Source organism: Protomyctophum parallelum (assembly GCF_964188405.1).
Source record: "Protomyctophum parallelum genome assembly, chromosome: 10".
Classification (NCBI taxonomy): domain Eukaryota; kingdom Metazoa; phylum Chordata; class Actinopteri; order Myctophiformes; family Myctophidae; genus Protomyctophum; species Protomyctophum parallelum.
The window spans coordinates 46,227,423-46,244,255 of NC_139704.1; the positions used below are offsets into that span (position 1 = coordinate 46,227,423).

The following is a 16,833-nucleotide window of genomic DNA, read 5'->3' on the forward strand; positions in this document are numbered from 1 at the left end:
GTGTGTGTGTGGGGGGGGGGGGGGATTCTTCAGTGAATCCAGCTATGAGGCTGACCAAGCCAGGCTATAGCAGTTGTAGCTGCTTTGGCCTTTTACTTGTCATTGTGTTCGGGGCGAGGGAAATGTTTCTCCGACACAACCCCCCGCCCCGGACGTAGTTTCCTCTTGTGTTGGTTTGACTCGCTGTGTTTAATAGGGCTTCACGCTGCGGCGTTCAGACCTTTGGCCTGTAGAGGCAGCCAATCATGAGAGAGTGTCCACTGAGGTCGTGTTTACGGTCGTCTTTACGAGCGCTATCGGCTGTAGTGCACTAAGTGCATAGGATGCTTTTCAAGCACCTGGCAAATAATATGACAACTTCAGTTCTCAGAGTGCGGAGGGGGGGGGGGGGGGGGGGGGCAGTTAGTTAGGGGTCTTGCTCCGGGATACTTTGACACGTTTAACTGGGACCTCCGGGACCTCCTTTATTGTTATTATTATTTTTTTAGTTTTATCCCACGATTTTGCAGCCCATTTTTTCACCCAGTGTCAATTATCTAATGTAATCCTGGGCGCTACACTTCCTCCTTCCAAGCTGCTTCTTTTCACCTGACACGGGGGAGTTTCCCCGGCCGGACGTAGCACGTGAAAGGAACACGTTATTCCGATCAGTTCCTTTCCCCTCCATCAGGCACTCCGGCTGGCCAGGGGGAGGCAGTTTAGTGACCAGGATTACTGCATGTTTTTTGTGAGGGTACGTACCTACCCTAGGGGACACGGGGAGAACATGCAAACTCCACACAGAAAGGCCCTTTCACCAACCCCACCTCAGGTATGGGCACTGCGGAGGAGAGAACACGCCCCCAGCGTCCCGAGCGGGAATCGAACCCAGGACCTTCTAGCTGTGACGCGAAAGCACTACCGACACTACCGTCTGGGGGGGGGGGGCTCCTTTAATAATAGCATCAGTGTAGAGAAGAAACAGGGAGAGAGAGAGTGATGGAGTAGCATATAGCAAAGGCACGGACTGTCAGGCGACAGAGTCAGACTTTGCAACATACATTTTATTAGTGGGTTTTATTGACCGGCCTGGTGCCACAGGGTGCCACAGAGGGGTTTTATTGAGCGGCCTGGTGCCACAGGGTGCCACAGAGGGGTTTATTAGTGGGTTTTATTGAGCGGCCTGGTGCCACAGGGTGCCACAGAGGGGTTTATTAGTGGGTTTTATTGAGCGGCCTGGTGCCACAGGGTGCCAGAGAGGGGTTATTAGTGGGTTTTATTGAGCGGCCTGGTGCCACAGGGTGCCACAGAGGGGTTTATTAGTGGGTTTTATTGAGCGGCCTGGTGCCACAGGGTGCCACAGAGGGGTTTATTAGTGGGTTTTATTGAGCGGCCTGGTGCCACAGGGTGCCACAGAGGGGTTTATTAGTGGGTTTTATTGAGCGGCCTGGTGCCACAGGGTGCCAGAGAGGGGTTATTAGTGGGTTTTATTGAGCGGCCTGGTGCCACAGGGTGCCACAGAGGGGTTTATTAGTGGGTTTTATTGAGCGGCCTGGTGCCACAGGGTGCCAGAGAGGGGTTTATTAGTGGGTTTTATTGAGCGGCCTGGTGCCACAGGGTGCCAGAGAGGGGTTATTAGTGGGTTTTATTGAGCGGCCTGGTGCCACAGGGTGCCACAGAGGGGTTTATTAGTGGGTTTTATTGAGCGGCCTGGTGCCACAGGGTGCCACAGAGGGGTTTATTAGTGGGTTTTATTGAGCGGCCTGGTGCCACAGGGTGCCAGAGAGGGGTTATTAGTGGGTTTTATTGAGCGGCCTGGTGCCACAGGGTGCCACAGAGGGGTTTATTAGTGGGTTTTATTGAGCGGCCTGGTGCCACAGGGTGCCACAGAGGGGTTTATTAGTGGGTTTTATTGAGCGGCCTGGTGCCACAGGGTGCCAGAGAGGGGTTATTAGTGGGTTTTATTGAGCGGCCTGGTGCCACAGGGTGCCACAGAGGGGTTTATTAGTGGGTTTTATTGAGCGGCCTGGTGCCACAGGGTGCCACAGAGGGGTTTATTAGTGGGTTTTATTGAGCGGCCTGGTGCCACAGGGTGCCAGAGAGGGGTTATTAGTGGGTTTTATTGAGCGGCCTGGTGCCACAGGGTGCCACAGAGGGGTTTATTAGTGGGTTTTATTGAGCGGCCTGGTGCCACAGGGTGCCACAGAGGGGTTTATTAGTGGGTTTTATTGAGCGGCCTGGTGCCACAGGGTGCCACAGAGGGGTTATTAGTGGGTTTTATTGAGCGGCCTGGTGCCACAGGGTGCCACAGAGGGGTTTATTAGTGGGTTTTATTGAGCGGCCTGGTGCCACAGGGTGCCAGAGAGGGGTTCATTAGTGGGTTTTATTGAGCGGCCTGGTGCCACAGGGTGCCACAGAGGGGTTTATTAGTGGGTTTTATTGAGCGGCCTGGTGCCACAGGGTGCCAGAGAGGGGTTTATTAGTGGGTTTTATTGAGCGGCCTGGTGCCACAGGGTGCCACAGAGGGGTTCTGGCACCCTCAGTTTGCAAATACTGCCCCCTCAGTTTATGTACATAATCTGTTTTACTATATATAAAAGCCCCCATATAAAAATGATGTGTGCCCCCTTGTCATTTTCAACTGCTCCCTCAGTCATTTTATCCTGGAGCCAAGACTTTTTTTATTGACACCCCTTGTGAAGCATTTGTCTAGGGAAGGATTGCTGAAATAGGATTGCAGCAGGGACCTATAGCGGCCAAGGATACTTTGAAAAGTCATCCATCCATCCATCCATCCATCCATCCATGTTCAACTGCTTATCCGTAGTCGGGTCGCGGGGGCAACAGCTCCACCAGAGTGCTCCAGACTTCCCTCTCCAGAGCAACATTAGTATAACTTCCTCCTGGGGGATCCCGAGACGTTCCAAGGCCAGTGAGTCGATGTGTTTCCTCCAACTGTGCCTTGGTCTGCCCCGGGGTCTCCTCCCAGTGGGACGTGGTCCTTGGTCTGCCCCGGGGTCTCCTCCCAGTGGGACGTGGTCCTTGGTCTCCCCCGGGGTCTCCTCCCAGTGGGACGTGGTCCTTGGTCTGCCCCGGGGGTCTCCTCCCAGTGGGACGTGGTCTTTGGTCTGCCCCGGGGGTCTCCTCCCAGTGGGACGTGATCCTTGGTCTGCCCCGGGGTCTCCTCCCAGTGGGACGTGATCCTTGGTCTGCCCCGGGGTCTCCTCCCAGTGGGACGTGATCCTTGGTCTGCCCCGGGGTCTCCTCCCAGTGGGACGTGATCATTGGTCTGCCCCGGGGTCTCCTCCCAGTGGGACGTGATCCTTGGTCTGCCCCGGGGTCTCCTCCCAGTGGGACGTGATCCTTGGTCTGCCCCGGGGTCTCCTCCCAGTGGGACGTGATCCTTGGTCTGCCCCGGGGTCTCCTCCCAGTGGGACGTGATCCTTGGTCTGCCCCGGGGTCTCCTCCCAGTGGGACGTGATCCTTGGTCTTTCCAGGCGAAGAAGCAGCGACTCTACTCCGAGTCTCTCTCGTGTGACTGAACTTCTCAACATATCTACCCTACTTTTCTGTCCTCACTTTTTATCCTCAAATGATAAATCCGTGGTACCCACAGACACAGAAAGCTGGCTATAGCTGTTTTTGGTATAGGCCCTATACCAAAAACAGCTATACTTATAACCATTTAAACCCCTATACTATAGGGGTTTAAATGGTTATAAGTACTCTGTGATTGTTACAGTTGATTAAGATGAAATCTGGTAATCAGTTAGCAAGATGGCATGTGGGTGTGTTCGGGATTAGCAGGGATTAGATGTAGCATTCAATTTGACTTCAAGTACACAGTCAAATCCTCTGTTTAATTTAGCCATTCATAACACAGATTGTACAATTAAAATAAATGACACCCGTATGAAGTGAGGGCCTCTAATATATTAAAGTCTAACTCATGTTGCTATGATTAGGTGATGGTGATGTAAAACAAACATTAAATTCTCTTTTTTGTAAATGGCATTTAATGTTTGTGTTAGGGACAAGATGACGTAAATCTTCCCTTCAATGAGAAATCCATGCTAGAAGGCTTTCTTACCTTAATTTGTAGTCCAGTCAGACAACTCATGAATAGATGTACCCAACATTTATTGTAGAATGAGAATACAAGTGTGCATATGATATTAATATTGGCGTTCGGCTCTGCTGCATTTTCTCCCTGCTGGGCACGATTAAACACCATCATAAAATATTAAGAGCAGGGAGATAGATATACAATAACAACCCCCCTCCCCCCCCCCCCCCCCCCCATGGGGAACATAAATAACAGAGCCCACCGGTGGTGCTGGGGTGGTGGTGCATGGGAGCAAACATCACATAACAATAACAACCAGGAACCATATGCAGAAGGAAGGCAGGAAGAGCATGCAGACTAGTGAGCTAAGTAGCCGACTGCTGACTGCCACATCAGCGAATGACGCACAGTACACACTTATACACCCACATAGTAATGCAGCATGTTAACCCTTGAATATAGTATGCGCTTTTGAGCACGGCATGAACCCCCTCGAGTACGCATCATTTGTTTCGTCCACACCAAAGAGGTCCAGGTGTTATTTTGTACAAAAGCGCATTATTGGCTATTTCCCCTACCATATGCCCTCAATGAATTGAATTGCATTGAATTGAATTGAATTGAATTGAATTGAATGGGGCATTGTGGTGTATCCTCTCTTCATAATGTAAATATTATTAGACCGCGACGTAGTGTTGCGGTGGTATAAAAGGTAATCATTTTGGATTAACCCATTTAGACCCGAGGACGATTCTATACAAATGTCTTCTAAATCGTGACAGTTTTCTGAAAAACCTCATGTTTCTAATGTCAGTTCTTCTCAAAAAATGTCATGTCAAGGACCCCCAAAAATATGATGTAATGGGCCGCCGAGTCGCCGACCCCCCCCCCCCCCCCCATCTGGAAATATGTAGTTCCGAAGCAAAGTTTTGAGTTAAAAACGTTGGCTCTGAAAGAAGATATATTCAAAAGACATTTTCACGACTATTTTTCAATAGCTAAAGTATAACATAAGGCTTTAAAACACCAAAAGGGGTTCCCGTCCGTCCTGAATGGATTAAGCAGCAGCAGCTGTGGGGCTGTTGTACTGTAGTCCCTGTAGAGACGTACAGTAGGTAGGTACACAGATGGTTAGAGACATACGGTATAGGACTAGGTACTGTAGGCACACAGATGGTTAGAGACATACGGTATAGGACTAGGTACTGTAGGCACACAGATGGTTAGAGACATACGGTATAGGACTAGGTACTGTAGGTACACAGATGGTTAGAGACATACGGTATAGGACTAGGTACTGTAGGCACACAGATGGTTAGAGACATACGGTATAGGACTAGGTACTGTAGGTACACAGATGGTTAGAGACATACGGTATAGGACTAGGTACTGTAGGCACACAGATGGTTAGAGACATACGGTATAGGACTAGGTACTGTAGGCACACAGATCATTAGAGACATACGGTATAGGACTAGGTACTGTAGGTACACAGATCGTTAGAGACATACGGTATAGGACTAGGTACTGTAGGTACACAGATCATTAGAGACATACGGTATAGGACTAGGTACTGTAGGTACACAGATCATTAGAGACATACGGTATAGGACTAGGTACTGTAGGTACACAGATCGTTAGAGACATACGGTATAGGACTAGGTACTGTAGGTACACAGATCATTAGAGACATACGGTATAGGACTAGGTACTGTAGGCACACAGATGGTTAGAGACATACGGTATAGGACTAGGTACTGTAGGCACACAGATGGTTAGAGACATACGGTATAGGACTAGGTACTGTAGGCACACAGATGGTTAGAGACATACGGTATAGGACTAGGTACTGTAGGTACACAGATCATTAGAGACATACGGTATAGGACTAGGTACTGTAGGTACACAGATCATTAGAGACATACGGTATAGGACTAGGTACTGTAGGCACACAGATCATTAGAGACATACGGTATAGGACTAGGTACTGTAGGTACACAGATGGTTAGAGACATACGGTATAGGACTAGGTACTGTAGGTACACAGATCATTAGAGACATACGGTATAGGACTAGGTACTGTAGGCACACAGATCGTTAGAGACATACGGTATAGGACTAGGTACTGTAGGCACACAGATCATTAGAGACATACGGTATAGGACTAGGTACTGTAGGTACACAGATCGTTAGAGACATACGGTATAGGACTAGGTACTGTAGGCACACAGATCATTAGAGACATACGGTATAGGACTAGGTACTGTAGGTACACGGTTCCAGTGGTCCTGTAGAGTTGTTAGAGCACTGCCGGCAGCAGCATTATCGGCACAATAGACAGCCAGTAGTAACAGCTGTTGAGGTGGATGAGGAGGTGAGGTGAGGCTGGGCTAAAAAAGGCAAATGAGGCCCTTTCGCTAATGAGACTCTGGCTCTATCCGTCTGTCTCTCTCTCTCTCCCTCTCTCCCCATCTCTCTCTCTCTCTCTCACTCACACGCACGCACACGCAAGCACGCTACTTTCTCTAACCTTGCTCATCAGTCTCTTGCTTTCACTTCGTTCCTCTCATTCTGTTTCTCTCTCTCTCTGTCTCTCCCCCCCATCACCATCGGTATGCACCTCATCCTTCCTCCACCTCCTCGGTACCACCCCCCCCTCCTCGGTACCACCCCCCCCCCCCCTTCCTCCTCGGTACCACCCCAGCTCCTCCGGGTTCTTGTCTCTAACCCATTGAGGTCTGATGTCTTCAAAATCCCGACAGTTTTCTGAAAAAACCTCATGTTTCTGTATCAGTGGTGCTCAATATTTCATGTCAAGGACCCCAAAGAATATATTTAATATGCTTCCGCCCCCTTATCTGAAAATGTGTTGTTTCAGGGACCTCCCCCAGAAGCAAAGATTTTAGTTAAAATGTTCACTCCAGTCTGTAATATATATATATATATATATATATATATATATATTCAAAGATTTGAGGCACATTTTCCACGATCTTTCAAAAATAGCAGACCTACAAGCTCATAGCGCGGCACTCGGTGCCGCGCTATGAGCTTGTAGATCGCAATTTCTACAGCTTTCTACAGCTTTCTACAGCTTGTAGATCTGCAATTTTTCAATAGCTATAAAGTATAACATGGTGCATTAAAACACCAAAAGGGGCTGTGATCCCGCCCAAAATGGGCTAACGTGGCATTTCAGCTAAAACACAACAGCTCAAATACGATTCAATTTCTCCCCTCTCCCCTGTGGATCTATAGTCGAATTCATGAATAGCAAAACTTTCCCTTCGTTTCTCAGTGGAGGATTCGTCAGAGTTTTTGTTGTGTTGTCAAAGCTATAGAGTTGTTTTTGTTGTTGTTGATATATCCTTTCTACTCTTTATCATCACGAGTCCCAATCCCATATGTCACAAATCTGAAATTCTGATTTGCTTCTGGTCTGTTTTTAGTACTTTTTTCTAATTAACGTGATAGCTTTTGTTTTGAGCATGCTCTGGGGTTTATAGGAAGCTGTTTGTGTCCATGTGCTCCTTATTCTGTCTACGGGGAAAGTAATCCTGTCCACTATGGTTGACAAATAAATCAATACCGCATAGACTGCTCTTAACCCATTTTTGGCGGGAACCCCTTTTGGTGTTTTAAAGCATGTTACGCTTTAGCTGTTGAAAGATAGCAGATCTACAAGCTCATATGAACTTGTAGGTCTGCTATTTTTGAAAAATCATGAAAATGTGCCTCAAATCTTTGAATATATATATATATTACAGAGTGAACATTTTAACTCAAATCTTTGAATATATATATATATTACAGAGTGAACATTTTAACTCAAATCTTTGCTTCTTGGGACTGGTTCCTGGAACAACATATTTTCAGATGGGGGGGGGGGGGGGGACACACCACTGATACAGAAACTTAGGTATTTCAGAAAACTGTCAGGATTTAGAAGACATTTCGACGTCAGGCCTAAATGGGTTAAATATTGCCCAGACAGGAGTCAGGACTGTACAGCTAATTGTAGAGTCAGTCAATACAAAGTAATCTCACCTTCCTTGAATCAAAGCTATAAATGTCAGTGTCAAAGTAGAATTTTAACCCATTCTTACCGGGCACCCATTTTGGTGTTAGCATCATGTTATGCTTTAACTATTGAAAAATAGCAGATCTACAAGCTCATATCGCGCCACCGAGTGGCGCGATACGAGCTTGTAGGTCTGCTATTTTTGAATAATCGAAGAACGACTGACATTTTTAGAATCTGATCTCAGGTCAGAATGGGTTCATCAGACCAGTGTGTGTCCAGTGGAAACCTCGTATGAATCTGATCTCAGGTCAGAATGGGTTAAAGGCAGGCCCAGCAAAGAGATTCATCATTCTGTGTGAAGACAATGAATGGACGACAGAATACAGATCAATGAATGGAAACGTAGCACAGAATACAGAGCGGAGTCATTAGCAGGCACTTTAAATTCAAGATGTTGCATTTAATCAAAACAGCCAAAACAAACGGGAATTAAATTATACATTAGTTAGGAATTATATTAGTGATTATTCTCTAAGTTGTAACTAAAAACAGGCCCTGGAATAATTGACCTCTGTCTCACATGGACTAACAGAATGTTTGGTGAATTAAAGGAGAATTCCATGCTAAAAGGCTTTCTTACCTTTATTTGTATTTTATTGTGTTATTTTGTGCAAAAGTGCATTATTGGCTATTTACCCTAATATAAGCCTTCAATGGGGGTTGGGCTTTTGTGCTAATTCGCTTATCTCCATCGAAATAAGGAGTAAAGTGTGCCGCTTGGGATACTATATTTACATTATGAAGAGAGGAATAGGATATACAGTATACAAAAGAAAATGATTTGATTTTTGAGCGATGAAAATAAGCGAATGCCCCATTCAATTCAATGCAATTCAATTCATTAACACCTGGACCTCTTTGGTGGGGACGTAACGACTACAAATAAAGGTAAGAAAGCCTTCTAGCATGGAATTCTCCTTTAAGACCATTAGAGCAGCCTGAAATATGACATGTTGTAGGTGTATCATTCCTGACGTAAGAATGGATAGGGCCTTTTCTCCTATGAGAATAGAACATTCATCCTTCTGGGGGGGAAGAATTACGCTTCATTTTCAAATCAATTTCTCCTTTTGTAACATCACTGCAATTCATTTCCAAAAGCATGCCATTGATCATTTGGTCCCGTGTATTGTTCTGAGAGTGAGAACGCACTCGCACGCTTTTTCTTGCCATTTTCCTCTCACTCCGTCACTGCTGGAAGCCATGGAGGACCCGAGAAGTGTTATAGTGTAAGGCTGTATTGATTTCCCCGACAGAGGCTGTATGAATACGTCCAATTGTGACGGTCCAATTTACTGATCCTATATCCCATTCTGAACGGGAACCCATTTTGGTGTTGGCATCGTGTTATGCTTTAGCTATTGAAAAATAGCTCGCTACGAGCTTGTAGGTCTACTATTTTTGAAAAATCGAAGAACGACTGACATTTTTAGAGTCTGATCTCGGGTCAGAATGGGTTGATCAGACCAGTGTGTGTCCAGTGGAAACCTCGTATGAAAAATAGCAGATCTACAAGCTCATAGCGCGCCACCGAGTGGCGCTATACGAGCTTGTAGGTCTGCTATTTTTGAAAAAATCGAAGAACGACTGACATTTTTTAGAATCTGATCTCAAGTCAGAACGGGTTAATCAGACCAGTGTGTGTCCCAGTGGAAACCTCGTATGAATCTGATCTCCGGTCAGAATGGGATATACAACGAGAAGCTGGCATCGGGCCCGGCTGTGTGTCGGGCCGGGCCTATCGGCTTGACGGCATAGAGAGCCACGGAAGACGTCCAAATCCTTTTGCTCCGCGGCAGGCGGTCAACTGGGGCCACAGCGGGGAACGTCAGCGACGAGGCTAAATGTGACAGAAGGCTTTGTAACCGTCTCTCTTTGTCCACTATAGTCCCTTCCTAACATTTTAGTCTAGTTTTTATTTGTGGACGAAATTGTCAGCATGGTCTTAGTTTTAGTTGCCATAGCTTAGTTTTAATTTCGCTTTCCATTTAGTTCCTATCGGGCATATAGGAGCCACGAAAGTCATCCAAATTCCCAATCCTTTTGCACCGCTGCAGAGGGTCAACTGTCTGGGGCACAGCAGGGAACGCTGCAGAGGGTCAACTGTCTGGGGCACAGCAGGGAACGCCGCAGAGGGTCAACTGTCTGGGGCACAGCAGGGAACGCCGCAGAGGGTCAACTGTCTGGGGCACAGCAGGGAACGCTGCAGAGGGTCAACTGTCTGGGACACAGCAGGGAACGCTGCAGAGGGTCAACTGTCTGGGGCACAGCAGGGAACGCTGCAGAGGGTCAACTGTCTGGGACACAGCAGGGAACGCTGCAGAGGGTCAACTGTCTGGGGCACAGCAGGGAACGCTGCAGAGGGTCAACTGTCTGGAGCACAGCAGGGAACGCTGCAGAGGGTCAACTGTCTGGGGCACAGCAGGGAACGCTGCAGAGGGTCAACTGTCTGGGGCACAGCAGGGAACGCTGCAGAGGGTCAACTGTCTGGGGCACAGCAGGGAACGCTGCAGAGGGTCAACTGTCTGGGGCACAGCAGGGAACGCTGCAGAGGGTCAACTGTCTGTCTGGGGCACAGCAGGGAACGCTGCAGAGGGTCAACTGTCTGTCTGGGGCACAGCAGGGAACGCTGCAGAGGGTCAACTGTCTGGAGCACAGCAGGGAACGCTGCAGAGGGTCAACTGTCTGGGGCACAGCAGGGAACGCTGCAGAGGGTCAACTGTCTGGAGCACAGCAGGGAACGCTGCAGAGGGTCAACTGTCTGGGGCACAGCAGGGAACGCTGCAGAGGGTCAACTGTCGGGGGCACAGCAGGGAACGCTGCAGAGGGTCAACTGTCTGGGGCACAGCAGGGAACGCTGCAGAGGGTCAACTGTCTGGGGCACAGCAGGGAACGCTGCAGAGGGTCAACTGTCTGGGGCACAGCAGGGAACGCTGCAGAGGGTCAACTGTCTGGGGCACAGCGGGGAACGCTGCAGAGGGTCAACTGTCTGGGGCACAGCAGGGAACGCTGCAGAGGGTCAACTGTCTGGGTTCACAGCAGGGAACGCTGCAGAGGGTCAACTGTCTGGGGCACAGCAGGGAACGCTGCAGAGGGTCAACTGTCTGGGGCACAGCAGGGAACGCTGCAGAGGGTCAACTGTCTGGGGCACAGCGGGGAACGCCAGCGAGGCTGTAACCGTCCCAGAGCGAGAGACAGTGGTTTCAGGCATAAACTTAAATGATATTAACCCATTCTGACCTGAGATCAGATTCATACAAGGTTTCCACTGGACACACACTGGTCTGATTAACCCATTCTGACCTGAGATCAGATTCTAAAAATGTCAGTCGTTCTTCGATTTTTTCAAAAATAGCAGACCTACAAGCTCATAGCGCGCCACTCGGTGGCGCGCTATGAGCTTGTAGATCTGCTATTTTTCAATAGCTAAAGCATAACATGATGCCAACACCAAAATGGGTTCCCGTTCAGAGTGGGTTAAATATGGTTTTGGTTGTGCAACATTTACCTTTACCATTAACCTTTTTACTTGGGTAAAAAATGGTTGATTTCATTATGAATAAATATAATTAAAAATGGCAATAAATAAATATGTTAAAAGAACATACCACAAGGTAAAAATGCACCCTATGCGAAAGGAGTCACATGATTAGAGTGTCACGTCACTCACATGACGTCAGCTGTCAGTAAGGGGTCAGAGGTTGAACTGAGGTCAGCTGTCAGTAAGGGGTCAGAGGTTGAACTGAGGTCAGCTGTCAGTAAGGGGTCAGAGGTTGAACTGAGGTCAGCTGTCAGTAAAGGGGTCAGAGGTTGAACTGAGTTCCTGGAGAGAAGTTGTATTTTTGGGATCGTCAGAGAGAGACAAATATGAAGTCATCTGCACATGGTTCAAAGGTCGCACACGGTACATATTCTTTATTGTGTTCTTTTGAGTGTAATGTGTTTGCTGTGAATTGCCTAATGTTGCTGTAATGTAGAAATATGGACTCAAAATTTGTTTGATCATTTGAATGCACATGTGTGGACTCTCTAATTACTGTTTACAATGTGTATGGACTCAAAAACTGAACAAAATGTCATTGTTTCTTTATTGTATAGTTTTCACGGTGTCTTGGTGACTGGAGGAGTTGAAAGTCGCATGACAAATAAAACCAATATCAGACATCTGTATGTGATGTTTGGACATTCTTGAACCGGTACAGCTACAGCAGTGTTGTTTTCGTCGACTAAAACTAAGACGAAAAATGTTCGTCGACTACCTTTTTTCACTGACAAAAACTAAATAAAAACGAATCTATGATGACTAAAACTAAGACTAAATATACTGACAATTTCGTCAACAAATAAAAACTAGACTAAAATGTTAGGAAGGGACTAGTGGACAAGAGATCCAGTTTTATGCTGGGTTGCATGCTGAAAATAGCAGATCTACAATCTTGCAACGCGTCGCGCTGCGACGCGTTGCAAGATTGTAGATCTGCTATTTTCAGCATGCAACCAAAGTCATTACAACGACATAAAGGCCTGTCAAAACACATTTTAGTCGACTAAATCAACTGAAGATTTAGTCGACTAAAATCGTATGACATTTAGTCGACTAAAACTAGACTAAACATTAGAACATTCCAGGTGACTGAAATGTGACTAAAACGAAGTGAAAACTATTGAAGAGACTATGACTAAAACTAAAATAGAAATTTGCTGCCCAAAAACAACACAGCTACAGAGGCTAAATGTGACAAACTGTGGTCTTCTCCTTTCCAGATGGCCTGGCTCACACCTGGGATGTGAAGTGTGTCAGCGAGGAGGCGGTGGGGGGAGGAGGAGGTATGCTACACCCCGTTACCATGGCAGCAGAAGGAGCCTTCCTGGTCCTGTGGTTCCTGATGACCAGCGGCGGCGCTCAGTGCGGTCCCATCGCACCCATGCCGGCGAGCCGGGAGCGTCTGGAGAGGGTTCTTCTCCTGACCCAGAGCAGGGCGGAGATGGAGAAACAGCAGGACGAGCAGCAGGCCTCTGACGGGCCGCTGCAGGGGGCCAGCGCCACGCAGCAGAGGGTTCTTCTCCTGACCCAGAGCAGGGCGGAGATGGAGAAACAGCAGGACGAGCAGCAGGCCTCTGACGGGCCGCTGCAGGGGGCCAGCGCCACGCAGCAGCAGCAGCAGCAGCGCCTGCTGGAAGTCAACGCTCTGGGCTTGGAGGCCGCCGGCGGGCGAGACGGAGACGCCAACCGAACCGCGGCGGGGGCGACGCCGCGGCCAAACTCGGGCTCCCAGAAACGGGGCGGCTCCCGGTCGAAGTCTGTGGAGCTGTGGAGCGAACAGTACGGCTCCAATCAGATCGACGACGAGGGCCCCACGGGGGGCGACGTGGACCTCTCCCTGGACGCCATCGACGAGTACGCCTACCCGGACTACCGGGGGAAGGGCTGCATGGACGAGAGCGGCTTCGTGTTCGCCATCGGCGAGCAGTTCACCCCGGGGCCGTCCGCGTGCCCGTGTCTGTGCACGGACGAGGGGCCGCTGTGCAGCAAGCCGGACTGTCCCCGGGTCCACCCTCGCTGCATCAAGCTGGACACCAGCCACTGCTGTCCGCAGTGCAAGGAGAGGAAGAACTACTGCGAGTTCCGGGGAAAGACCTACGCCTCGCTGGAGGAATTTAAGGTGAGCCCCTCTGAGTTAAACTGCAGTTAGTCACTTTTCTGACATGCTCAGAGACTCGGGACTTAAAGGAACTGCAGTGCTGACAGAACATTGCCCGGGCTTTAATAATGGAGTCTGTCAAAAGGCACTACACACAGGAACCAGTTCCCTGGCCCCATGCAGCAGAGAGAGCCAGATTTATAATGGCAAAAAAAGGTCAGCAATTGTATATTTCTTTTACCACGCACAAAGCTCGCACATGACCAGGGGCTAAAATGTCACAATGCAACTTCAAAGAGAGTGTTTTCAGTTGAAGGCATGAGCACTTGATACAGTTAGAGAGTTATAGTAATAATGCACTCCTTTTGTAAGTCGCCTATATCAAGTGCATCTAGAGACGTGTGCAGTCGGGGATGAAGCACGCACGGTACCGTATCTTCACTTCCTCCAAGATGTGAAGATGCGTGTGCGTGTGTGGGCGTGCGTGGGCGCGTGCGTGCAATGAGAAATGGACAGAGTGAGTGTGAGAGAGAAAAGAGAGATTCCTACAGTTCCCTGCAGGGCTTATGCCTTTCTGTTGGGATCTCTTTTTTTGGGTTACCTCACAAGCTGTGCTTTGTGTCTATCACATTTTGATTGGTATTACATTTGACAACATTGTCTAAAATACTAAAATGCTTACCACTAGCTTTCGTCACACATGTGTTCATGAAGGTGTCTACTATCTAGGGCTGACCCAAAAAAATCGATTAATCGATGTTCAATCGATACGCACGGGAATCGATTTTTAAATTTTGAATCGAATAGTCATTTAAAAAAAAACGTCCGCTTTTGGTCCGCGAGACGGCCCCATTTGGTCCGCGAGCCATGCTCGCGCCTCGCAGCACCGCAACGCCTCCTCCCCTCTCCCCCTCACTCGTGGTGGTAACACACACACACACACACACACAGCAGCCTGCACTCATGCCGCCACAAAATAAATCTAAAGTGTGGTTGCATTTTAGAATATGCAAGGAAAACAAAGAACACATATGGGATGGCCCAAGTGGGGCGAAAAATCCGCGGAGAAAAATCCGCGGCGAATCACGCATGGGACAGGGGAAAAGGCCCCTGACCTCCTGGGCTCCAGGCGCGCTAATTTGAGCCGCGGTCATCCACACTTTTCTACCCCAAGAAAGAGCCTCGTCGGAAGGGTCTGAGAGCGGCGTAGACCGCGGCGCAAATTAGCGCGCCTGGAGCTCCAGGACTGGTGCTTTTTTTGGTGTTTTCACATCTGAGTTTCAATCGGAAGAGAAGCTTTGATTATAGGCTATATATATTTTTTTTTTAAAGGTAATGCCTGCGTCTGGCAGTTGACTTGTTTTATTAAGCCTAATTATTTGTGCGTCACTGCTTTCATGAAGGCTGCAACAGTTGTTGCTTCAATGCTTATCGTTGTAAATAAATGAGACCAATCCAAGCATGCCTTTCTCTCCGCTATTGTTTAAGGTGCGCGCCTCGCATCGCGCATCTCGCACCCCCCCCCCCCCCCCCCCCGTTGGGTTTCGAAGCGTCGAAGATCGAAACAAATTTATATCGAACCGTCGATCATCAAAAACGTTCTGGTGTGTGACGACCTTTGGCATTTCCATGGGCAAGACGGACAGGCCGGCCCGGGAGAAGAGATTAACATGACACGAAGACTTGGTCACATTAATTCATTCACACAGTTTATTACACATACAGAATCATATATAGCTTGGATACTTCATGTCCTAATGACGTCACTGACTAGACATCACAATCACTGCCTGCCAGCACGCGGCCTTCAGCGTGCCCTAACACAGCCCTAAAGTAGGTTTAGAGTTCAGGCAGTGCACCATACATATAAGTACATTGCATATTCACGTACAAGTACCAAGTATCAGTACACAGCATGTTGTATATTACAACATCTACTATCACATATAAATGTGTTCCAAGCCAACTCCCTTTGGGAAGCTTTGTGACAGCTGCTGAAAGTCGGGGTACCATTAACACTTTGACGGCGTCTAATTGTTTAATCCAGGGTTCCACGGCGCGTAATACGCTAAACCCGCTATTTGTTTAATGCAGCAGCTGTCACCAGGTTCCCAAGGGAGTTGGCTTAATGTATAATTATGTGATATATCTTTATGAAACTACATGGTATGCAGTTTTCGCCACACATTTAGCTAATCGTCCCTTATTAAATGCTTCTCTCTATGAGGCGCTCAAATGTATCCCATTATAAATCAAAAGCATTTAGCTTGCTGCTTAGTGCATTAATGGAAATAAAAAATAAATTATATATTTTCGTGAAAGGATTTCGGTGTAGGTGTATAGTTGCATACTCTACTAGCATTCAGAATATTGTGGAGTAGTCTGACAATGCGAGACTAGTGCCAGCATAACCTAAGAAGATGTAATTTGTGACATGTGTTGTGTTGTGTTGTGTTGTGTTGTGTTGTGTTGTGTTGTGTTGTGTGCGTGCGTGCGTGCGTGCGAGTGAGCGTGCCTGCCTGCGTGCGTGCGTGCGAGTGAGTGCGTGTCACATAGACACAGGCAGGGGGCTTTATGGTTGATTGCAGCATTTCAGGCCGTTCGACTGCAGTGCTCGGTCTTTCACAGAATCGACAACCACAGAACACCTCGCCTACAAGTGGCCGCAAGAAGCACGCCGGCTTTCAGCAGAGGAATACAGGAGCCAGATGAGGGGAGCAATCAGGGGCTGTTATCATCATCAGCTCCTGACTCTGTCCCACACTGTTCTCCGTTCATAAGAGCTCGGTTAACCAAGGCAATTGTGTATACTCTGTTCACGGGGCAGGCGAAAATTGGAGGCATCTTTTGGTTCGTCTCCGATTCCCTATTGATTTCCCCATTTTCCTTGATTGTATACTGAAGTTCATTCCTCCACTCGGCACTCCCTGAAATGAACCATTCATTTCCAATAAAGACTCTCGTCGGATGGGCCCTCCCGTGCTGATGCAGGTCTCACACAATGAGTGCACACTTTTGTTAACTAGACGCGCCGACAGGTGTGTGTGTGTGTGTGTGTGTGT

At 48.1% G+C, this 16,833-nt stretch overlaps 2 protein-coding genes across 2 annotated transcripts in view; one reads left to right on the forward strand and one right to left on the reverse strand.

The window, feature by feature from the left end:
* Window positions 1-16,833, reverse strand: part of fignl1 (fidgetin-like 1) — a 189,583-nt gene that overhangs the window by 63,274 nt on the left and 109,476 nt on the right. The gene's annotated exons all lie outside the window — the stretch shown is intronic.
* The window catches only part of vwc2 (von Willebrand factor C domain containing 2), a gene marked incomplete at both ends in the record, with an annotated part of 29,516 nt that continues 25,641 nt past the window's right edge, over window positions 12,959-16,833 (forward strand). The window contains one exon of the mRNA XM_083775067.1: window positions 12,959-13,792. Coding sequence (XP_083631193.1) covers window positions 12,959-13,792 — 834 coding nt within the window. The remainder of the gene's footprint in view (window positions 13,793-16,833) is intronic.